Raw genomic sequence first — 23,605 nt, 5'->3', positions numbered from 1 at the left:
GGAGCGTTGGGCCTGCAGTCAGGAAGACCCGAGTTCAGCCAGAGTTTCCTCATCTGCAAAATGGGGACAATACTAGCACCTTCCTCCCAGAGTTGTTGTGAATATCAAAAGCTGGTGATATTTGTAAAGTGCTTTGCAAAGTAGAAAGCGTTACATCCAGAGACACGGTAGAGAAGGGAAACCCATTTCATGGCCTGCTTTTCTGGGAATGGGAGGAATTAATGACAAGAAGCATCTGGGGTGGGTGGGGGAGGGGGAGGAGGCACAATGAGCTGGGCCAGGCAGGCGGAGAACATTGGGGTGGGCTGGGGTGAGCCCCAGGTCTCTGAAGGATCCGTGGCATCATAAGAGAAGGCTGGTGGAGGAGACAGGGGGAAGGCATCTGAAGCAATGGGAGACGGCGGGCACTGGCCATGCTGTGGAGCAGGCCTGGACCGAGTCACTCATCCGGGAGAGGCCAGCAGGACTAAAGGAGAGACTGAGACAGCGGTCCCTGACCAGGGGTGTACTCCAGAAGCTCTTGGGGAGAAATGGGGGGAACTGCTCCTTGCCCTTCTCCAAGGAGGCAGCCATGGCCTAGCATGACCCGCTGCTCCCCCACAGGGGATGCTCATGGACCAACTTCTCCCTGCAAAGCCTGGGCCGCCACACAGGTGACATGGCCCTCCGGCCGTGGCTGCCTCCCACGGTGGGGGAAGCCAGAATGAGCCACTCAAACACACCTGGCCTGTGAGGTGGCGCTAAGTGGTGAGCCTGGGGGCTGGACGCCGGGCAGGGCCCCTGAAGCCCACCCACGGCAAGGGCTCGTGCAGCTGCTCCTTGACAGGAGAGGCCAGGAGCAGGAAATCCACTCCCTTAGAGCACTAGTCCAAGGGGATGGGACCACCAGCTGGGGAGGGGGTCACGGCGGACAGTGCTCCCAAGGCCTGAACTCTATCACCACCTATGTAAGCAGCAGCTTCGATCTGACTGCCCTCCTTCGCAGGGAAGGGTGAGCTAAGCTAATAAGGATGGATTTAGCTCTCAGCAACAATGACAAAACCGGCTCCAGACACATCCGATTGTGGGTCGGATTCTCTGGGAGGTGGGGAGAGTGATTCCAGATCAAAAGTCAAGCTTTCTGAGCCCAGGACCCAGGTCACAAGCCCCACCCCCCTCCCCAGCTCCGACCCAAGGCAACATGAAACAATTTCTGCTTTCTTCTCCTGGCCCCGGCCGGCTCGGCAGGATTTCAGCACGACAACGGCGCAGCAGAAAAGGATCTGAGAACCAAGAGACCGCCGGGCTTCACCATGTACGCGCTCAACGACAAAGCCTTTGACGAGGCACAGAAGTGACCCAGAAACCGGGCAGAAGAAACGAACCGTCTGAAGCCCAGAGGGGCTGGGGGAGCCCGGCGCATTTTTCAATTGCCTGCGCCGGGACCTTAAAAAGGGAAAGATGAGGCGGCTGGCTCCTTCTCCTCCCCCACCAGATGAAAAGCGCAGGCCTAGGGCCTCCCTGACTGTGTCGTCTCCCCTCTCGTGGCCCGAGAACAAGAGGGGAGAAACGGAGACGCTCCCTCTCAGCAGATCCTGGTAGGAGACGCACCCCCCCCCCCCCGCCCCGCGTCTCCCCGGCGCTTCCCAGAATCCTCTGTCCCAAGGGGAGGCAGCAGGGCACGCCAGTCCCTGATCTCTTCCACGGAGAAGCCAACCAAACCCAAGTGGGCTGGAAGAGCTGCCAGGTGGGCTCAGGAGGCGGGGTCGCCGGAAGGAGGCTTGGGAAGGCTGGGCCTGGGCTCCTGCAGCTCCCTCAGTGCCTCTGGTCCTCCCTGGGGGAGGTTCCTATTCAGGCCAGGTTAATTAAGCAAATTAGGCATCCGTTTCACACAATCACAGCAAATGCATCTCATGCCCAACACAGTGACAGCCTAGCCAAGACACTGCCCACTGCCAGGGGGTGAATGCTTCCCCTGACCTCACTGCCATCTGGAAGGAAGAAGGGCTGAATGGCGTGTGGGCAGCCTGAGGGGGTGCCACAGGGCACAGAGCTCAAATCCAGCCTGAGACACTTACTAGCTGGGTGACCCTGGCCGAGTCATTTACCTCTGCCTGCCTCAGTTTCCTTGTCTCTGAAATGGAGATAAGAGCAGCACCCACCTCCCAGAGCTGTTGGGAATTGATTGAAAGAATAATCACAAAGTGGCTAGCACACAGTAGGTGCCCTACCCTGGGGAGCAGTCAGGACGGGGAGATGACCGCTGCCCCTACCAGAGAGGCTCATTGGAAGGAAATGGGGCTCTTCAGTGAGAAGAGCTGGGGTACGATCTCATCCATTATCTGAAGAGCTTCCAGGGGTTTCCCTCTGCTTTGCTGGCCCAGGTGGACTTGGGTTGGACATACTTGGCGTCCATTTGCCTCACCACCAACGTGCCAATGCCCCAAAGGGGCTCTGTGGTCTCCTTGAGGTGGGCGCTCCTTCCAGCATCACCAGCTGTAACCCACCTGGCGGGCCTGCCTGTGTAACCCCTGCCCATCTCTTCCAGCCCTGCCCCCAGGGGCCACTTTTCCTGACATCATGAGGCTGGCGGTAGGGCAGACGGTCATCCCTTCCATCCCACCCTGGCATGACTGCAGTTTTCTCACAATGACTAACCTTGATTTTGGGTCATTTTCATAGATTCTCATTGGTGCTGTCCTGCACACTAAAGAACCTTCACTACGGGCCTGTCCCTCCACTGCCCGCACCTCTGGGTGACATTAATGTTTAATCCTCCGGTCACCTGCCATCAGAGGACACTAGATTACTGGAGGAAAAATGACGGACCTCTGTTTCTAGGAAGCGCTCTGGGAGGTTTGTGAATGACTGGAGACAGTCCAACCTTCTCTTTTTGGGCCTAACTCACTTCTATTTGTTCTGTCTGCCAAAGACGGGCACCATGATGAGAGGACCCGGGGCTGTCCACGCAACTGCACGTCATCCTGTGAACAGAAGGTGTTTTCTTCCACTATGTTTTTCCTGTGTGGATGGTTAGGCTAAATTCCTTTTAAGGAAGCTCTGGATGAGCCCCAATGACATGCACAGACCAAAGCATCCAAATGTCGGCAATCTCTCTTGAACTTGGCTCTGTGTTAGATTCTTTTCCATCTTAATGGAAAACACCTTTTTGAGAGTAGGTCTCCTTGATTTAGAGGGCAGCTCGCTGGTGCGGCAAATAGAGCACCAGACCTGGAATCAGGAAGACCAGAGTTCAAATCTGGCCTCAGACAATTCCCAGCTGGGTGACCCTGGGCAAGTCATTTAACCTTGTCCGCCTCAGTTTCCTCCTCTGTAAAATGACCTGGAGAAGGAAATGGCAAACCACTCCAGGATCTCTGCCAAGAAAACCTTAAATAGGGTCACGAAGAGTGGGGCACGACTAAAAAATAACCGAACAACATAAAAAACTCCTTGCTTTATTTTATGCCTTCCCGGATGTTTATGATCAGCGCAGCGAGGAGGGTCATCTCTGTGTGGTGTTACAGCTCTTTCAAGACAACTTGGATCACTGCGATGTCTGGATGGGAGCCACCTCTTTGGAAGAGACTAGAAGGTGGCATTCTGCTCGGACAGATAGGTTTTCTCTTTATGATCAGCAGAGGGTGAGCAGTGGAGTGCTGGGATTCTGTATGGCTCTCAGTCACTATGTGACGGCAAAGATACGCCATGCCCCGGAACATGCCTTGCAAAAGCCTCCCTATTCCCTCCTCATAACTTCTTGCCCGTGATGCATGTGTAGACAATGCTCAAATGTTTTACAGAGAAGGGAAGGGAGGTGTATGGCCTGGTGGTTGCTGGTGTTCTCCTGGCTGCCTTTTTCTGGTATTCACAAGGCTGAATGGTTTTCCACGACGCTAGCATTTTAACATCCTTTGGACACCTCGGGAATCGATCCCCCCAACTTTCCCACAATTTTGTCACCTTGATTATGGACCTCTTCTATGCACCCTGGGTCTAATCTGGCTGTTTTCCCCTTCTCTGTTTTCTTTAGTTCCATTTCTGCTCATTTCTGCACCATCCTCCTCAGAAAGTCACACCCTAGACTTGGATGGTGGTTCACATTATGGCGGCTCTCTGCCCTTGACGGCAATAAACAGTTTGTTGTAAAACCTGCAGATCTTTTTCCTTTTTCTTCCGTTTGTTGTCTTCCTTCCCCTTTCATCCCTAGGTACCCTCAGCATGACTTGGCTGGTGGAGGCCCTTTAACTTGGTTGTGCTCTCTAGTGCTGAAGAGGGCATGCTCTTCCATGGTCCGGCTCTGTGAGATCATGCCATAATGTCTATGCTAAACCAGGGTTGTCATTGAATGACGGATCGCTCCATTTGACCATCACCCAGATGACTTAACCCTGTTGTCTCTGTAACTTCTTTTCTGGACCCACCCTGCCCTGACCGGTGAGTGCCATTCATGGCCCACTGATATTGGAGCCTCAACTGAAGCCAAGATGCTCTCAGCAAACTCTCGGCCCCTTCTCACTCTATCGTGCATCCACATCCTCGCACCGGCTGATGCCCAGGCATCCTCTCCTCTGCCTCACAGTGTCCTTTCCCTTCCTTCAATTCAGCTCAAACCCACCTTCCACCCAAAGGCTTTCCTGCCCCACCACCTGCCAGCCTATCTTATATTTGCCTACACTGTGTTCTTTGTCTTTCCATGTAGCCTGTGTACTTGTCTATGTCCTCATCCCTTCCCTGTTAGAACGTAAGCCGCTTGTGAGCAGGGATTGGCCCATTGTTTTGGTATCCTCAGGACTTAGCACGGTGCCTGGCACACAGCAGGTGCTTGTCGAGGGCCTGCTTGGTTGACCGTCCTGCTGCCACATAGGCACCCTCTCGCGCCTCCCCTGCCTTCTTCCGAGGTCTCCTCCTGCTCCAAGACTCCACGATTCTGTGAAATGTCTGGTGGGCTTCCCTGTATGTCTCCTCTCCTGGCTCTGACTCAGCCTGTAGAATGATCGCTTACCCTTTCCAAGATGCCGGGGTCTGGGATGACGTCCTGATGGGCGCTGAGGCTGCCTGATTCCCACGGGGTCCCAGGGTCCCGCGCTTGCACAATTCCACACCAAGACTGGTTTGGGAGGCTAATGCCAAGAGGCTAACGAGGTGACCGGGCACCCAGAGCAGGAGGGCAATGGAGGGATGCAGAAAGACCCCTGGAACTGTGCTCTGCCTCTCCCTGCCTGTGCAACCCTAGGAGAAGCATCCTCTCTCTAGGTTAGAGTTTTACAGTCTGTAGACCGTAGACAGTGACCCTTGTCCTGTCCTGCCCACCTCACCTGGCCGCTGAGGAAACCCCAAGAGTGTAAACAAAAGTGCTTTTGGAAACCATAAGCCAATGCCAGTTTCACTGAGGTCAATTCTACCAAAAACGTCCCCCCCCACCCCCGCCTCCCGGCTGCCCGGCTGTCCTCCCTCTGCCTTCTCAAAGCCTGCCAAGGCCCTGGCCAGCAGGGCCAAACTCCAGCCTTACCACCGGCCTCTCTGCCCAGCTCCCAACCAGAGTGGGTCTGATTATGATGCCATCTACAAACCAGGGAAAAGGCACATCCTTAGAGGTCATCAAAGAAAAGAAAAGGTCAGAGGCTTACTTCTTGGGGTCAGAAAAGGCCAGGGGCCGAGGGGCAGGCTCCTCCGCTCTCTTCCATCCGGTGGGGTACTTATTCCGTATGGGCTGCTTGGAGAAGAAGGACTTGGGGACTGAGGCAGACAGCTGGAAGGGGATAGGCTGAGCCAGCGGAGGGGCCCTGGCATTCTCCATTGCTGGCGTTTTGTAAACCTGAGCGGGGTAGGCGGCTCTGGAGCTCACGTTACTAAAAAACAAACAAAACAAACGAAATCGGCCTCAGCGAGTGGCATTTCAGCGGCCTTCCCAGGAAAATCGAGCTCACGCCCTGCCCCTCCTCTCTGCCCACAGGTGTGGGAGCTGCCTTCGGATCTGGTCCCAAGAGTTCCATTCTCCGAGGGACTGTCTCCCACTCAGTGGCACCTGCTGCCTTTCACTTAGCACAGGAGGGCTAGAGGGAACTTCAGGTCCACCCATTCACCTGGGTGGCACAGCGGGCCCAGCCTCCAGAAGACCCGAGTTCTAATCTTGCCCCCCACACTCACTAGCCGTGTGACCCTGGGCAGGTCACCTCACCTCTGTTTCTTCATCTCTAAAATGGGGATGATCAAAGCACCCTCCTAAAGTTGTGACAACCTGCGTGAGTGCTCCGTTAATGCTTATTTCCCAAATCCCCTCATCTCTCTGACCTCTCCTCCCAGCTCTGGCCCACCCCGCTGGTATTAGCGAGAATTTAAGGAAAAGTTCAAGACAGATCACGCAGGGGCCAGAGCCCAGGTCTTCTGATGCCATGCCTCTGTCTTTCCCTTATGTCATCTGAGCTGCTGTTTGGGCAGTGGGGCTTAGAGACCAGTCCTGGGCTCTCTGTCACGTGTGGGCCGGGGCAGTCCTCAATGCCGTGACCCCCAAGCACTCTTGATCTGCCAGGCAGTGAGCATAGGTGACAAAGACGGCAGCAAGGCCTCCTGGGCCAGACCACGGGCTCACGGAGACACCAGAGGACAGCAGGTGGGTGTCAGCCCTGAGCTGACGCTCCAAACAAGCCTGACTCCTCTGGGAGTGGGGGAGGGTGCTGTCCAGCAGGGAAGTGCCCAGCCCCTTCCTGTCTGCCCCTGCGGGACTCTGCGCTCACGTCCTTTCTCTAGCTCAGCTGACCTGAAAGCAGCTGACCCACACAAAATAAATATGTGGTTCTGTTTTCTAATCAAAGTTGAAAAATGGTTCCCGCCACTGAGAAATCCACGGATCCCTGAGGACTCCCTCCCACGTGGCGGTGTGGATCATTCATTCTTACTAACAGCCCACGCCGGTGCCCGGGGGGCCGGGCGCGTGGCGCAGGAGCCGAGGGCTCGGATGACCCCTAGCGGAGAAGCTCACCGGGGCCTGAGGATTCCGGGTGTCTACAGAATGTGATCAGGACCACCAGCTGCTGTCCGGGAGAGGTCCACTCCTGGGCAGACATCCCATTGTGCTGGGTGGTATACGCTGGGACGCCGACCGTGGCAGTTCCCATCTCAGCATGGTCTTTGCCTGGGGCGCTAACACCACTGCCGGGCCGTCCCTCCCTCTTGCCGTGGGATTTTCTACGCTATCTCTCGTGCTTCTCCTCAATATGAGTCTTCCTGGGTGAGGTGTGCTGCAGGCCTGCCGTCTGCCACCCAGGGCCTTCCACTGACATCCCGGGGGACACCTGTAACCTTTATCCTCCTGAGAGCGCAGTGGTCCACGGCTCCTAGCCACATGGCCTCACCAGCAGGGCAGGGTTGGCAGGAGAGCAGCCCAAAGGATGGGAAGCCTGCGCTGTCCAGATGGCAGAGACACAATGGGGCCTCAGCGAGAGCCAGGGTCAGCTGGCACGGTGCCCTCGGCCAGGCTGCTGCCAGTCCCTATTCTGATCTGTACCCTAAGCCTCTCTTTCCAGCTCACAGTGACAGGTTTCCCAAGCCTTCTGGCCCTCAGGTGGCTTCACTAGCTTGGTCGCCAACCCCCCGAGGCCCGTTCCTGATTGGTGTATGGGCGGGGCAGATGTGGGTCAGCCTCTGTGGCCTTGGTCAGCCTGTGACGGGGCTCACCCTCTGCCGCCCAGCTTTTGGAGTCTAGGGTCCTTGCCACGCTGGGAAGAAGCTGCACAGCAAAGCTCTAAATGAGAAGGGCCCCGAGCGTTGGGACTCTGCCGCTGAGAAGGGGAACTTGTGCCCCTTGGGCTCTGAGGGCATCTCAGGAGGAGATGAAACCTGGACCCCCAAGCAGATGCACGAAGTGCCCACTCTAGAGGACCCGGAGGCGGGTCGATGCTTCTGCCCACTCAGACATCCCCAGCAGGCTGAGGCCTCTTTCCCAGGGCCAAGCGCCAATGGCTCAGTCTGCACCTGCCACTAGAGCCCTGACTGGCCACGCCGCTCATCTCCTGGGCCCCAACAGCCCTGAGCTTCACCAGCAGCCCTGGACGTTCCTGGACACAGCTCACAGCTGAGCCTGCACTGACCAGCTCCGAGGTCTTCTCATGGTGATTGTGGGGACAGTGAGGCCAGGCCAGTAGGATGGGAGCCCTGGCAGCAATGGGCGAGGGTGGAGCCTAGCTCAGCATGGGGAGACTCCGTCCTGGGACAACTGGCCACCAAGGCCGCTGCAGCACAGGAAGAGAGGTCTGCTGCGGTGGGCTCACAGACCTCCAAGAAACCGAGGCGGCCTCGGCAGTGCTGGGGTCAAAAATGGTCTCAGGCCTCCAAGAGAGTTCAGGCGCCTTTGTGAGATGGGGGAAGGAGGCCAACAACACAGCCAGCTCGTTAGCTGTCCACGACGTGGCTGGGCTTGTGGTGGGTCCCAGTGGCCTTGTCTTTTGAGACAAATGCCAACCAGCCTCTTGCACCAAAGTGTGGCCCTAGGTCCAAGGATGGTGATGGGCCAAAGTGTGCCAGACATGCCCCAGGCAGGAGAGAGACCATCCCGCTGAGGAGGGAGGTGAGGCAGGCTGCAGGGCGGAAGTGGTGCCTGAGCAGGAGCTGGGAGGATGGCCTGGGCAAACACCTGGAGGCTGGATAGAGCTGAGGAGCATGTGACAGGAGCCATATGAAATAAAGCCGGAAAGGCAGGCTGCCAGCAGGCCAGACGTACCAGTGGCCCAGAGGCGAGAGGAAGCCCCTAGAGGTGGCGGGGCGGCACAGGGCCGGCTCAGACCAGAGTCCCAGGAAGCTGGGGGGAAGGAAGGTGGATTGGTGGGGGGGAGCATGGGGGCAGCACCGGCAGTCGGGGGCTTGGGCAGGAGTCCAGCTAAGAGGTGACGAGATGACCACTGATCCCTTGCTCAGAAAGGACACTCGCATCACAGGATGCCAGAGCTTGGAGGCAGCCCCAATAGATGGCGCACTGGAGGGAGTGCTGGGCCTGAGTTCAAATCCAGCCTTTGACACTAGAAGTGTGACCCCGGGCAAGTCATTTCCCCACTGTCTGCCTCAGTTTCCTCCTCAGTAAAGTGGGGATAACAACAATACCTACTTCCCAGGGCTGCTGCCAGAACCAGACGAGATGATATTTGTAAAGGGCTTTGTAAACCCTTCCGCGCCCTGGTAACGCAATGGAAAAGCTAACTCCTGTGACTGGAGAGGCTCCTTCCATTCCTTCCCTTCACAGACTCTCTTTCCATGGATCTGGCTTTGCACCTGTTTCCCTGGACCCCTGACTAGTGGCCAGGCTGGACTTCTTCTGGCTAAGCACTTTATGACGTCCCTCAGCAGGGTGTCCTGCCTGCCCAGCCAGACGGGAAGGGCCCTCCAGTCAAAGGCCAGACTAGAGAGGGCAGGCCCCGGCTGGCCCGGGTCAGAGCAGCTCGCTTGTGCTGGAATGGGGAGGTGGGCAGGCCTTGGGGATGGGGGATGGAAGGGCTGTTTCCTTCTCCCCGTCTCCCACCCCCTTCCCCAGCCTGGTCCAGCTCAGCCCAGGGTCACACAGCAAGTATTCCAGAAAGCCTGGTCTAACGGGCAGCCCTGGGCTCACGGCCAGGTTCTAGGGCTGCAGCAGCCCAGGACCAAACCATAGCCCTAGCTCGGCCAGCACTGGCAGGTTGCCACCACTAGGTGGCGCATATGCCACATCTCTGGCTCAGCTACCTGTCTCCAGCTCACCTGTCCACAGCAGCAGCGGGAAGCCTCAGGACCAGGGAAGGGGAGTGGTGGTGGGGGCAGTCAGGGGCTATCCCTTCCCACTGGGCAGAACTCCAGGACGGGGTCCTAGGAAGCCCGTGAGAGTTGCCCTTGGATGGGGCAGGGTGGGGGTCTCGGACCCTCTCCAAACCACTACCTTCAACAGGCATCTCGTCTCTCTCCACCGGCTCCCACACCTGTACGGGTATGGCAAGGGCAGGGCCCTTTTCCAGGCCCCCAGAGGTGCCCCACAGGTGCTGCCTGGCCTGGAACAGAGGGGTCCTTTCCTGGGGAGGATGGGCAGGAGTACTCCTGCCTGGAAGGAGGCAAGAGGACAGTCCCATGACCCGGTCTCAAGTTTTTCCTTGGCCAGTGAGTCCAAACCCATAAGACCAAGACCAAATTTAAACCCGGCTGCCTGGATCCTAGCACCCCCCTCTTCATCCCCCCTCCGGACCAGCCCCCACTTGGCTGGTACCTGGGCTGCTTCAACAGGTCATGATTGTTCCCGGGGCCCACGGGTCCTGAGGGGGTGCTCGAGCCGGCTGAGTACAGTTTGGGCCGGTAGTTTTTGCTCTGGCCGCCGCCAGGCAGGGTCTCTCGACGCTTGTCCGAATGGTAGAGGCTCTTGTCCCCATGGCCCCCGTAAGCAGGCTTCTGCAGTTTGGGCGGCCGCGGCAGGCCGCTGGGGCTGGCGGTGCAGATGGTGGTCTCGATGCCGCTGTCGCTGGAGCCACCCTTGGAGAGGGGGTCCTGCTCGGCCTCTAGGGCGTCCAGGCTATCGAACCAGCGCTCATCGCTGTGGCTGCTGGACGCATTGCTGGACAGCGTGTTGCTGCTGGAATGGCTTGAGTATTGAGGGTCACCCTGGAAACACAACAGAGGGTCTCAGTACAGCCACCCCTGAGTCCGGCACAGGCTGGGCACACACGGGACGTTCCCATTCTCTCAGCAGAGACCACACACACACACGTCACCCTGCACAGAACAAATCCCAGACACCGGGCAGGGAGGGAGGGTGGGGCCCTGGTAGCCGTGCTGTGAGCCAGGAGGGCCGTAGTCCAGGTGCCAGCTGTGTGAGCAGGACCAGGGGAGTTCACCTCTCTGACAGTCCTCCTCTTCTGTAAGAGTCCTGGCTCTGACACCTTGTGCCTCAGTTTCCTCATCTGTACATGAGACAGCCTCACGGACTTACTTGTATGTGGAGGGTGACCCATATGTGTGCTGCTACTGCCAGCCCAGGGCCCAGCGTGGCACAAACAGGCCCCTGGGAGCGCCCCCCACACCCAGCGCAGCTGTCGGGGTGCACTGCTCCCCGTGTCTGGTCTGCACAGCATGAGGCTACAGCATGGCTTCTTAAGCTATTCTAAAGGCAACATGCAAGTCACTTAATCTGTATCAGATGATCTCAGTCTCCTCCACTGTAAAACGGAGCAAAAGCAGCCTACGCGATTCCTGGCAGACGCTACCCATAGTCGCCCCTCATCCTCCAGCTCTGCCTCTGCCGATGCCCCCTGCCGTCCTCTCCCATGTGGCTGGACTCTGCGGGGTTCTCGTCACCTCCTCAACACCGCTCTCTCCAGACTGACCCATCATCTTCGTGGTCACTGTCGATGGCCTTTCCTCAGTCCCCATTCTCCCTGACCTCTCCGCAGCCATGGGCACTGAGGACCCCTCCCTTCTCTCTAGTGTCAGCGCTCCCCGCTCACCTCCCCCCTCCCGGTTTTCCTCCTGCCTCTCTGACCGCTCCTTCTCTGTCTCCTCCTCCAGATCGCGCCCTCTGACCCTAGGTGACCCCCAGCGTTCTGGCCTGGGCCCTCTTTTCTTCTCCCTCTGGACTACTTCACCGGATGCTCTCATGGGCTCTCATCAATACAATCATCATTTCTATGATGACAATGCTCAGATCTAATTATCTGGCCCTAACCTTCTGCCAATGGGGCAGCTAGGTGGCACCATAGTGCATGGAGCACCAGGCTTGGGGACTCACCTTCCCAAGCCTCAGACACTTCCTAGCTGTGTGACCCCGGGCAAGTCACTTCAACCCTGTTTGCCTCAGTTTCCTCATCTGTCAAAAGAGCTAGAGAAGGAAATGGCCAACCCCTCCAGGATCTCTGCCAAGAAAACCCCAAATGAGGTCATGGAGAGTTGGACACAACTGAAAAATGGCTCAACCAGAACACCCCCCAGTCTTGAATCTCCCCGTGCCTTTCAGACATGTCAGACTGGATATCCAGCGGACACCTTCAACTCGCTACGTCCAAAACAGAGCTCGTCCTCCTCCCCCTCACTAGAGAGGGCAGCCCTCTCCCCAGTCCCTCAGTGTCTCCCCCTGCCCCCATATCCAAGCTCTGTCGTCTCCGCCCCATCCTCCGCTCTGACACTGCCTCCACCCCGGGGCCGCCTTGCATCACTCCGGCCTGCCCTGTTGCCACAGCCGCCAGTGGGTTTGCCGGCCACGTCTCTCCCCAGCCCAGCCTCCTCCACTCGGCTGTCAAATGGACCTTCCCAAAGTAAAGTCTATGTCACCTCCTCCCCTCATTGCCTCCAGAATCAAATATAAAACCATGTGTTTGGCATTCAAAGCCCTCACAATTTGCCCCCCTTCCTTTCCACCTTCTCACGCCTCCCTCCCCTCCACATGCCCTTTGCTCCACTGACACCCGCCACCTTGCTGGTCTGCTGACCAGAGCTTCCACACGCTGTCACTGGCCGTGCTCACGCCTGGAATGCTCGCCCTCCTGACCGCCGCCTCCCGGATTCCTTCAGCTTCAGCTCTAGTCCCGCCTGCTACAGGAAGCCCTTCTGGATCCCCCCATTCTAGGCCCTTCACCTCCTCGTTATTCGAATCCCTTGCGTGTACTGAGCTGCCTGCAGGATCTCTCTGCCCCGCTGGACAGCGAGCTCCTTGAGAGCAGGGCGGCTTCCGTGCCTTTCTTCGCACTCCCAGTGTTTAGCACAATGCCTGGCATGCAGCAGGTGCTTAGTAAGTGCTTGCTGACTATCTCATGGTGTCACGGTGAGAACTGAATGAGATACCCCGGGTAGCAAGATCGGCCAGCCTTTGAGGGCTCCAGTGCTGGGTTGTTTCTGGGAGGGATGGCCAACCAGCCCCAGGGGCATCGGCATGGACATTTCACACCGAGACTCCTCACAGAAAGCCCCTAAGAGGCATCCTTGGGAAGGTCTGGCTCCTCACAGGGGGAATAACCCAAGACCGTTGTCCTGACACGGAGCATCTCAGTTTTAGCTTTTATTCTTAAAATGAGCTGAGGTCGCCCCTTCTCTTGGGGTAACTCCATAGACAAGAGCTAACCTGGGCCCAGACGGCCCTGTGGCCCTGGCCCTCGCTCTGCAAACCGGGGAACGTTCCCCTCCCCTCCTTTCATCCCCTGCTCTCAGAGACCCCAAGCCCAGGCCACCTTGGCTGGAGAGTGGCCGCCCACTATCCCAACTGGGTGAGGTCTGCAGCAGCACGTTTCCTCATCTGTAAAACGCGGACGACGAACGTGAGCCTGCCTGCATCCCAGGATGAAGCCCAAACGCAAAAGCGCCTGTGACGAGGGGGGTCGCTGCCCCATTATGGGTCTACTGCTTCCCCTGGAAGAGGAGGGGAAACTCCACACATAAATGGCAGCTTTTTTCAAGCCAAGACCGTAGGATGCTAAGGACGCCATGGTGTTCCCAACTGAGCAATGGGTTCTTGACTGTTAGAAGAGGCTTCCAATACATGTTTGTATCCCCTCTACCCTCTCCAGGGCCGCCACCCAGCTGGCATCTCCCAACAGCTCTGCCAAGTGGGCAGGGCTGGGAGGAAACTGAGGTAGAGAGAGGGTAGAGATCTGTCCAAGGTCACACAGACAGCTGGGACTAGAACCCAGGTCTGCCACCTTGACAGTGCTTCTTTATTTAAAAGGTTGGTTTTTTTTTTTAAATGTTCACTTAATTTTCTCCCCGCGAGGCCCCCCACCCCCTCAGTATTTCTCCACTGTACCCCAAGGAGACTTGTTTCTAAAACTTGGGCCCCTTGGGCATTGTAATTACAAACCCTTCTGGGAACACAAGCAGCCCAGGCCGGACAGGACGAGGCGGCCCGAGTCCTCTCACCCCTGCCTACTCCTCCTGAGGCCCTCCTTCACTAGCCGGCGGAGCTCCCCCCGACCCCCGGGGGCCTAGCCAGAACACGGCTCGGATCGATGAGCAGCCTCTGAGCGCCCTCAGTCCCAGCAGCTGGGGAAGGTGCCCTCCCTCAGGGGCTCTGAGCCTCACCCCTGGTCACCCAGCCAGCCCAGCACAAGAGCCCCAGGGACCCCAGCCTGAAACGCTGCCAGGCCCCCTGTCTGGGGGAGAAGGACCCAAGGCTCATGGGGCCCCCGGGTACCACTTCTCAGCCCCTCCTACGGCGCCGGGCTCTTATCTCAGAAACTGAAAGTGGCCTGCGCTTTGGTGGAGCCAGAAGACCACTGCAAAGCCCCCAAGTCCACCCAAAGCTCCCCTCTCCAAAACGAACTGCCCTTGGACACCTGCAGGAATTGTGGACGAAGAGCTAGAAGGGAACCCCCAAGATTATCCAGCCCAACCCTTTCATTTTACAGATGAGGAAACTGAGGCTGAGAGAGGCGAAGGGACTTGTGCCAAAGGCCATCCAGCAGAGGTAAGATTTGAACTCAGGCCCTCTGACTGCAGAGCTGAGGCTCTTCACACCTCTCAATACAGGGAGGCGGGGTGTCAGCACACACGTAGGCACACACACACACACACACATACACACACACAGAGGAAACAACAGTGTCCCCCCAAGGGGAGAGGGCTTTGGGACCCCCGCCAGGTGTGCGGCCACCCCTCCAGGTGGGCGCGCAGGTGACCCCACCCACCCACAGCAGGGGGGGAGGGAGGGACGGGCCACGCTGACTCACTCTGGAATGCCTGTTGGGGGAATCTTTGCCTGCCACGTCCTGTCTGCTGACGTGCCTGCTCCCGGTGTTTGCACCCATGGCCGAGAGGCGGGACTGGGATGGCACGTGCCACAGGGGCTCTGCAGGGAAGAAGAAGAGCCTGGGGTTAGGGGGTTACTGGGGCACGGCGCCCTGGCACCTGCCCCCAACGGCTGCCTGTCCTTGATCCCCTCCCATCTCTCCTCGTCTCGGCTGCTCTGCACTGGGCACCTCAGAGGGAAAACTGAGACACTGTCCCTCACCTGCCCTGGGGAGACTCCAAGGAAGGAGAGAAACACAGGACGGCACAGTCAGAACTCCAAGGGGACGCAGGGACCATGTGGCAAATTACCATCACGCTCCTGAATCAACCTCAGCTTACGTGCACATACACAGTAAACTCTAGAATTTACTGACTTTTAAAATTTGTTATTTTATTTTCCCCCCAATTATTTATAAAAACACATTCTGTTTAACATTTGTTTTTTTAAAATTTTGAGTTCCAAATTTTCTCCCTCCCTTCCTGCCCTCCCCCCACTGAGAAAGCAAAGCAATTTGCTACAGGTTATACATGTGCAGTCTCACAAAATATTTCCACGTTAGTCATGTCATGAAAGAAAACGCAGAAGAAAAATCCCAAGGAAAAAAAAGAAAATTGGCTGCCTTTTAAAAAGCCACTTTTACTGCTCTTTTGTCCCGCCATCACCTACACTTCCCAAGCCATTCAGAGCCATCCCTTCCAAGGAAGCAGGAGGATAGGAAAGAGAAAAAGAAAGTTCTGCCAAACTAAAGAACAGTAAACCCATGAATGCTGATTTATGTCCTTTCCTCCTGAATAGGGAGTGCAGCAAGAGGTGTGGAAAGGCACGGGGCATGGGGGCTCGAGGCTGGGGGAGCCCTGAGCTGGCCCAACCATCTCATTTTACAGCAGAGGAAGCAGACTCAAACAAGGTACAGCATTAAGCTAAGGTTATAGAGGAATTCTTGTTTTTAAGCAGACCTATGATTTTATCAGTTACAGGGAATGAGCTCAGTGTTAAACCTTCAAGGTTACTCAGAATCTTAAGAGCTGCCTAGCGTACTGGGAGAGCAAATGACTTGTCCGGGCTTACACAATGCCTCTGTGTGTTTGAGGAGAGGGACCGAGAGAGAGAGAGAAGGGAGGAAGAGGGGGAGGGAGAGGGAGGAGAGAGGAGGAAAGAAGGGAGAGAGAAAAGGGGGGGGAGGAGGGGAAAGGGGAAGGGAGAAGGGAGAAGAGAAGGAGAGGAGGAAAGAAGGGAAAGAGGAAAAAGAAGAGGAGGAGGGAAGGGGAGAGGAGAGAAAGAGGAAGGAAGAAGGGAGGAAGGGGGAGAAAAGGGAAGTGGGAAGGGAGACAGAGAGGGGGAGGAGCACTCAGTTCTTGGCTCCAAGCCCAGCGTTCTTTCTCATTGCTAGGGTGCCTAGGGTCCCTTCTAGCTCTAATGAGCCCCAGCTCTGATTTGCTACCACCCAGTCATTAGAGAGAGGCAGTTAGGTGGAGTGCTTGCCCTGGAGTCAGAAGGACCAGAGTTCAAATCTAGCCTCAGACACTTCCTAGCTGTGTGACCCTGGGCAAGTCACTTCACCCTGTTTGTCTCAGTTTCCTCATCTGTAAAATGAACAGGAGAAGAAAATGGCAAACTACTCCAGTATCTTTGCCAAGAAAACCCCAAATGGAGCCATGAGGGGTTGGACACGGCTGAAAACGACTCAAGAATAACAACAAATCTGTAAGTGAGAACACCCCTGAATCTCACAAGGAGCAGACCTCCCGCCCTGGGCCAGTGCCTCGCTCCCCTTGGCAGTGGTTAGCTTTCACAACTGAAGCCTGCGCTGGCTTCTGGACAGTCAGAGACACGGCCAGCATCATGGCATCTGTCCAAGCCTGGTTTGGTGTAGTAATACACAACAGTATTGATCAAGAGCGTTAAAGCTTAAACGGCTTTGTGGAGATGACCTCATGGGTCTCATCACAACCCTGTGGAATAAATGCTCTTATTAACCCCATGTGACCTTGGAAGAAGCTCAGGCCCAGAGCTAGTAAATATTAGGGCTGGGACTTGAACCCAGATCTTCTGGACTTCAAATCCTGCCCTATTTCAAGACCGTGATGCCACTGTGGAGAGAAGGACTGGAAGGTATGCAGATGGGGATATCCTCTCCAGTCCCTCTCTGGGGTCTCTCTGTAGATAAGCCCCTCCCCACCTGATACAACAACTCTGCGGCAACAAGACCGAGCACGATCACATGAAAACACTGAGGCTCACAGAGGTTTTAATGACTGGCACTGAAGTCTCAGAGGCAGCACTGAAACCCAGGGCTCAGCGCTCTCGGCCCTCCTCCATCTTGGTTGGGTACCTGAGCAGGCAGCATGCTGGCCCTGATCCAATCTTGCAGCCAAGGCCTTCTTGGGATTGCTGAGAGACTGTAGGAGGTAAACACCCTCACCATCCTGGGAACACCATGAAGCCCGTGCCACTGGTGTGTCCACAGGCACCGGGGGGAGGCCCAGCACCAGGGACGCCTGCCTTCTGGTCTGGGAGGGGCTTGGCTGTCGGGACCTTGTCAAGGGAGCAACATGGAGACGGAGCAAAGGCCCATCCCATTGCTGGTTACGTGGTGGCCTGTCTGCTGAAGGGATCAGCATGGCGCACAGAGCAAAGGCCCATCCCATTGCTGGTTACGTGGTGGCCCGTCTGCTGAAGGGATCAGCATGGCGCACAGAGCGAAGGGCCATCCCATTGCTGGTTACGTGGTGGCCCGTCTGCTGAAGGGATCAGCATGGCGCACAGAGCAACGGGCCATCCCATTGCTGGTTACGTGGTGGCCTGTCTGGGAGGTGGGACCAAAGAGAAGCAGGCCAGGTCCAAAGTGAGTGCAGTTGGGCTACTCTGGCTTGACGGCTGCAGCTGAATGAAGCCTTTGTGAGCAGCAGGTGCAAAGATAAGAAACTGAGTCCAGGGAAAGCGCAGGCGGGGTAGGAGTGGGAAGGGCAGGGGGCTAAGTCCAACTCTGAGTCCCTTGTTCCTTAGGCAAGTCTGCATCCGATGATTTACTAGGCTCTTGGAAGCAAGACTCTCACCAAGGAACAGGGAGGACGAAGTCTAAATGTGAGTACTGGCCAGAAGATGACCACGGCCTCGCACCAGGATCAGTGATCTGAGTAGGAGAAATGGACTGGACTCTCCCACCCTTCCTCAGGTGACGGGACAGGAGATCAAAGGAAGTGTGGAGGATGGGGGGGTATAGCTCTCTTTCCATCCCCCAGATGAACTCAGGAGACACCTTACTCACCTGAGGGGCAGCTAGGCTGGGCTTTCTGGCCTGGAGTCAGGGCCACAGAATGTGGAAGGAGCTAACAGTGGCCCAAAGGCCACCCGGGGGCCCGCAGTTCTAGATTCCTGAGGGATAACTTCAGTTTCCTCATCTGTAAAATGGGGGTGAGGATAGCCAGCACCCAACTTTCCGGGTTGTTGGTGAGGATCAGATGAGATCCTATTTGCAAACCCAAAGATGCTGTACAGACACCAGCGATGATTATTACTGTTGCTGTGGTTTTATTGTTATTCAAGGAGGATCTGAGAGAACCGTGTTACGGAGACGAGGATGGCTTCCGACTCCGTCTCCATCTGGGCCAGGACGAGCCCCTCTCCAAGCAGATGGAGACTCTCCAGGCCTCCAATCACTCTGGCCCTCACTAACGCACAGACCTGCTCCATCTTTTGGTGGATGCGCTCGGGACCCTCCAAGGATGGCAGCCCAGCCACGCACACAGGACGGGCCAAAGAGATGAGGCTGGGCTTCTGCTGAGGGTTTGTGGGAAGGAGGTGAACAAAAGAGGATACCCAGAGCTAGCTTCAAAGTCAGGGGTGTCCTGGTTCTCCCGAAGGCCTTTCATGCCAGGCAGGGCTGAACAAAAGGGTGGCCTGGTGGCTATCTGCTAGGGCCAAACGTGCCCCAATTCTCTGGTTTTCCAAATGGGACGAGCCTGCTCCTCACTGTCCTGAGTACGAAGGTGGCCAGGCCCACGGCTAGGGGCTGCCTTGGTTCCTGGGGCCCTCCCCAAAGTGCTCCATCAACAGGCTCTCAAAGGCTCAGAGCCACGACTTCCCTCTCTGGCAGGCTGAGGACTGGCCTTGTCCCCACGGGCTTCCTCCAGGTGGACCCCCTGGGCCCGAGGTTGCCTTGCTTGGCTGGCCCCGGATGCAGGGAATAGGTTTTCTGTGCTGTGGGCTCCATGGCTTCCTCCCTCTGGGGAAGCCCCTACAGATGAAGCCAGATGGCTCTGCCCCGGAGACTCCGGGCCATGACATCCTGCCCGTCAGGGCTGGGAGAAGAAAGGGAGACAGGAGCAAAACAAGCCTCTTTAATCATCCGTGCCTGCAGCAGGGACATGGCTGAGGGAAGGGCCAGGGCCACAGGCAGGCAGCTCGCTGGAGGAGGCGATGCCAGGCAATGCTGGACCTTTCCCTCCCGGGCTCCGGAGCGTCACCCCATACAGAGAAATAGCACCATGCAATTAGCAGCCGGGAAGGATGCCGCTATCAGGATGGTTCAAAGCAGCCCCTCACGGACCTGACCGACGGTGATGGGTGGCTGGGGAAGGGGCACTGCCAAACCCATCCCTACTCGCCTGCCCCCCGCAGAGTCCTTTCTTCCCATCAACCCTACAAGAGAGTGACTGCAAATGTCACTATCACCATTTTACAGATGGGTAAACTGTTGCTCAGACTGGCCAGGACACAGCTAAAAGTGGAGGCGCAGGGACTCGAGCCTGGGTCTTCTGCTTCTGAGGACTAGCATCTCCACTTTGGTGCCATCTTCCATCTCAAGAACCTGGGCAAACAGCAGGCTCTCTTCTGGGAGACGGCGATGGAGACCTTCACGGAGACCTGGAGGCTTTTCCAAGCCCCCTCCCAAACCACCCTGGGTGGCTGCCAGGCCCCCTTGGAGCTCAGCTCGGGGCAGGGCCTGGCTGGAACAACAAACATGCCCGCTCGCAGCATCAGTGGGGTGAAGGCCGGGCAGAGCCCAGGCTCCCTCTGCAGCAGGAGCCCTGAGCTCCCTCCTGCCCATCCCAGGAGGCACCGACCTGGCCGCACAGAGCGGCAGAAGCCACTTCCCTCTCCTTGCCCACCCTGCTTGACGTGATGGGCAAATGAGGAGCAGTGACTAAATCAGAGACTTTAGTGCACCTATCTTGCCCTAGGTCAGGGCAGGCGTTGGATGACAGACCTCAGCTGCACTGTGTAAGTGTTTCTGGAAAAGGAGATGGGCTGGTCTGAGAGGGTGAGGGAGGGCCACCGGCAGACAGACCACACCAGGCCTGGCCCCGTTCCTGGGAGATGGGGAGTGCCAGAGGAAAGCCCCGGCATGCTGAGAGGGCCTCTGAGGGCACGGGAAGAACACCAGGGAGGTGGAGCACCTGGGCTGGGACCTTGCTGGTCCCTTATCAGCGCTCATCACTTCCCTTATCTTTCAGTGAGGGGGCTGGATTAGACAGATTCCCAGTGTGCAGAGGGGGGTGGGGGGTGGGGGGAATGAACAGTCCATCCCAGCCTGGGGTCTGTGAACTTATCTGAAAAACCTTTCCATAACTGTATTTCACTATGCTTGGTTTCTTTTGTAAGCCTATGAATTTTATTTTATGCATTAAAAACCATGATTCTGAGAGGGATCCCTAGGCCTTTCCAGCCTGCCCAAGACAGCAAAAAGGTTGATTTGACATCTGTGACCCTACACCCTGCCCTCCAAACCCAGGGTGGATGAGGAGGTCCCCACAGCTGCCGCGCACACTAATGTGGAGGGTCTACACCTGAGATCAGGCACAGCCCTGGGACACACTTCAGTGGGTAGGCAGGAGGGACCCCCTCCCCTCACCTGACCATGCAGGTACGTGGCTAGTCCACGCCAAGGGCCCCTTCCTTTGGGCTCATTCTGACCAGTCTTGTTTCTCTAGAAGGGACTTTTCAGCAAGCTGGGGGTGGGTAGCAGGGTCTGGTTCAGCTCCGCCTGTGGGGCCACTTCCCCTTTGCCTCAGTTTCTATCTGAGGAAGATGTAAAGCACCATATACAATCAGGAATCTAAATCTGAACAATGGAAGCAGTTCAGTCTCGAAGGCGCCCTCGTTAAGTACAAATACCTGAGATGAGAGTGGGCAGGGTCCTGGGCGGGGGTGCAGCCAGAATTCCTGGGCAGAAGAGCAAGGACTGAACAGCCAGGCGAGGGAACACCCAAGACCTGCCCTCCCCTCCTCATCGTCAGGGCTGCAGCGGCCCGCGAACGGCCCCGGCCCCGTCTCTATTTTCACTCACCAAAACTTGATGCCAAAAAGGGGAGGGGGTGGGGAGAGTCTACAGCACTGCCCCCTCACAGAGAAACAGGCCCAGAACTCTTGTGGGCCCCGGATCACTGAGGGGGACAAGCACAGACAGCTCCCAGCAGCAGGTGAGGAGACAAAAACAAAGACGTCAGAGCTGGGGCCTTCTTCAGGAATCCAACAAAATACAGGGAGACAGGAGTAGCTACCAGCCCCGTAAGCCTCTGCCTGTGGACGCAGCCGCTCTCTCTTAGCCACGGGACTGGAATCTGGGCACTCAAGGCGACCCTGATCTCACTCACCTGAGGCCTGCCTGCCTCCTTCTCCTCTCCTCTCCTCCCCTCCCCTCCCGTCCTCTTCTCCTCTCTCTTTCTCTCTCTCTCTCTCTGTCTCCCTGTCTCTGTCTCTCTCCCTCCTGACAGCAGCTCTTAATAAGACAGAGGAGCAAACAGGGCTGGCCGGGGTGTCCTGTCCTCTGTCAGCCACTGCAGGACACGCAGTGACCTGACGCTGGGGGGAAGAACGGGAGGGGCAGGAGGTGGGGAGGAAGCAGGCCCCTCACGGCGTCTCACCTGGCTTCTGTCTCTCCATGGTGCTCTCCTGGCTGGTCAGGCCGCCTGAGGAGGAGTCGCCGCTGGACGGCCCTTCGTGGCCATAGTGGGGCTCAAGCGGCAGCAGAGGATGCTGGGAGGCTGCATATCTGTGAAGGGAACGGAGAAGCACGAGCTGAAGTTCAAGACACGTCCCTCAGGGAAGAAAAGCGCCCCACCCTGAGCAGCAGCCCCGTTCCATGTTCATGAGCAGGTTTTACATATACAGGGTTCAGACTTGGGGAGGGGGCGGAGAGCGGCTTGTGAGATCCGGTGACTAAGAAGTAAGATGGACAATTAACTCGTTGCCAGGAAGGTGAGGCTGAGCCCTGAAAGGAGCTGGCGGAAGGCAGCAGGACGCTGAAGGTGACTGACTGCCACGGGCCAGCCTGCTCTGCCCCTCCTTCCCTGACCTTACCCCTGCGCGCGCACACACACACGCACACTCACATGCACACACCCATGCACACGAGTGTACCCACACATGCACAGAATGCACGCCCACACACAAGCACCCACACGAATGCAACCACACACATACACGCATGCACATACAGCACACGCACATGTGCACCCTCACACGTACACACTCATGCACACAAGTGAACCCACACATGCACAGAGTGCACCCCCACGGATGAACCCCCACACATGCACACACAGCACACACACATGAGTGCACCCCTCACCCACACACAGACCCTCCTCAAGAGGATGACCAGAGACTGACCCAAATGTGCCCAGTGGGCCCCCTGTGGGGCTTGCCTGGAGAGGGGTGAGAAGGGAGGGTGGGAAGAGAATTCTCCCCACATAGGGAATGGAAATGTAACGGTTAGCGCAGACCTCCCTCCTAGACAAAACTTCTGTTCCGGACCTCTCTTCTGTGCTTATTGCGTCATATCTGGTATCGCTGATACCAGGTTATCAGCTTTGAATGAACAAATGAATGAAGCACTGATTCAGTGTGCCGTGAGCCAAGCTCCACCCTAAGCTCTAAGGAGACACAAGGAGAATGGCAGAGACGTCCCTGGCCTCGAGGAGCTCCCATTCTACACAAGAAGGTTTCAACAGCAGGGCAGATGGGAAGGTAACACCCACAGTCCTGAGGGGCAACAGCAAAGCAGACGGTGATTTATAGTTGTTGAGTTGTTCAGTCACGTCTCACTCTGCATGACCCCATTGGGGGGCTTTCTTGGCAGAGGTACAGGAACGGTTTGCCATTTCCTTCTCCAACTCATTTTATAGATGAGGAAACTGAGGCAGACAGGGTGAAGTGACTTGCCCAGGGTCTCACAGCTAGTGAGTGTCTGAGGCCACATCTGAATCCAGGCCTTCCTGACTCCGAGCCCAGTGCTGTCTCCATTGCACCACCCAGCTGCCCTAATTTTAATGTTATTTCTACTGATAAATCTGTTTCTGATGCTGAATGATTTGACAGCCCAAGGAGGCTGGTGGAGGGAGCTTTCTTTTCTGGGCCTTCATCACTGGGCCCTGTCTCCCCAAGGCTTGTCCCTTGGCCTAGGCTGGTGGGCAGGGGGCACGGGCATTCCCTGAGCTCTTGGCCTCTACCTGGCCTCTGGTGGAGCGGCTGTGGCGGCAGGGAGGGCAGGCTCCTTCACCACTCACAGAGGCACTGGGACCCGATCTACCCAGGCAAGACAGACAACACGTTTCTGTGGGGCGGGGTTCTTAACCTGGGGTCTGGAAATTTGTTTCTTTAAAAAATATTTTCATCTTCTCAGCAATGCAAGGATCTAAGGCATCTCCAAAGGCCTCACAATGGAAAATGCTGTCCGCATCCAGAGAAAGAACTGTGGAGTCTCAATGCAGATCTAAGCATGCTATTTGCTCTTTCTTTTCTTCTGTTCTGTTTTGTTTTTTCTTTCTTGTGGCTCCTCCTATTGGTTCTAATTCTTCTTTACAACATGACTAATGTGAAAATATGTTCAATAGGAATGTCTATGTATAGCCTATATCAGATTGCATGCTCTCTTTGGGAGGGAGGGGGAAAACATTTAAA

The 23,605-nt window shown here is 56.7% G+C and overlaps 1 protein-coding gene across 6 annotated transcripts in view; it reads right to left on the bottom strand.

Moving 5' to 3' along the window:
• Window positions 1-23,605, bottom strand: part of SIPA1L3 (signal induced proliferation associated 1 like 3) — a 169,510-nt gene that overhangs the window by 13,843 nt on the left and 132,062 nt on the right. For all 6 annotated transcript variants that reach the window (XM_027855213.1, XM_027855210.1, XM_027855211.1 and 3 more), the window contains exons 13-16: window positions 21,568-21,695; window positions 14,640-14,758; window positions 10,202-10,590; window positions 5,610-5,831 (exon numbers count right to left, since the gene is read on the bottom strand). In XM_027855213.1, coding sequence (XP_027711014.1) covers window positions 5,610-5,831; window positions 10,202-10,590; window positions 14,640-14,758; window positions 21,568-21,695 — 858 coding nt within the window. The remainder of the gene's footprint in view (window positions 1-5,609; window positions 5,832-10,201; window positions 10,591-14,639; window positions 14,759-21,567; window positions 21,696-23,605) is intronic.

Source organism: Vombatus ursinus, unplaced genomic scaffold (genome assembly GCF_900497805.2).
Source record: "Vombatus ursinus unplaced genomic scaffold, bare-nosed wombat genome assembly UNPS02010822.1, whole genome shotgun sequence".
Taxonomy (NCBI): domain Eukaryota; kingdom Metazoa; phylum Chordata; class Mammalia; order Diprotodontia; family Vombatidae; genus Vombatus; species Vombatus ursinus.
Note: the sequence above shows the minus strand (reverse complement) of the source record. Positions and strands in the feature narration are given on the sequence as shown.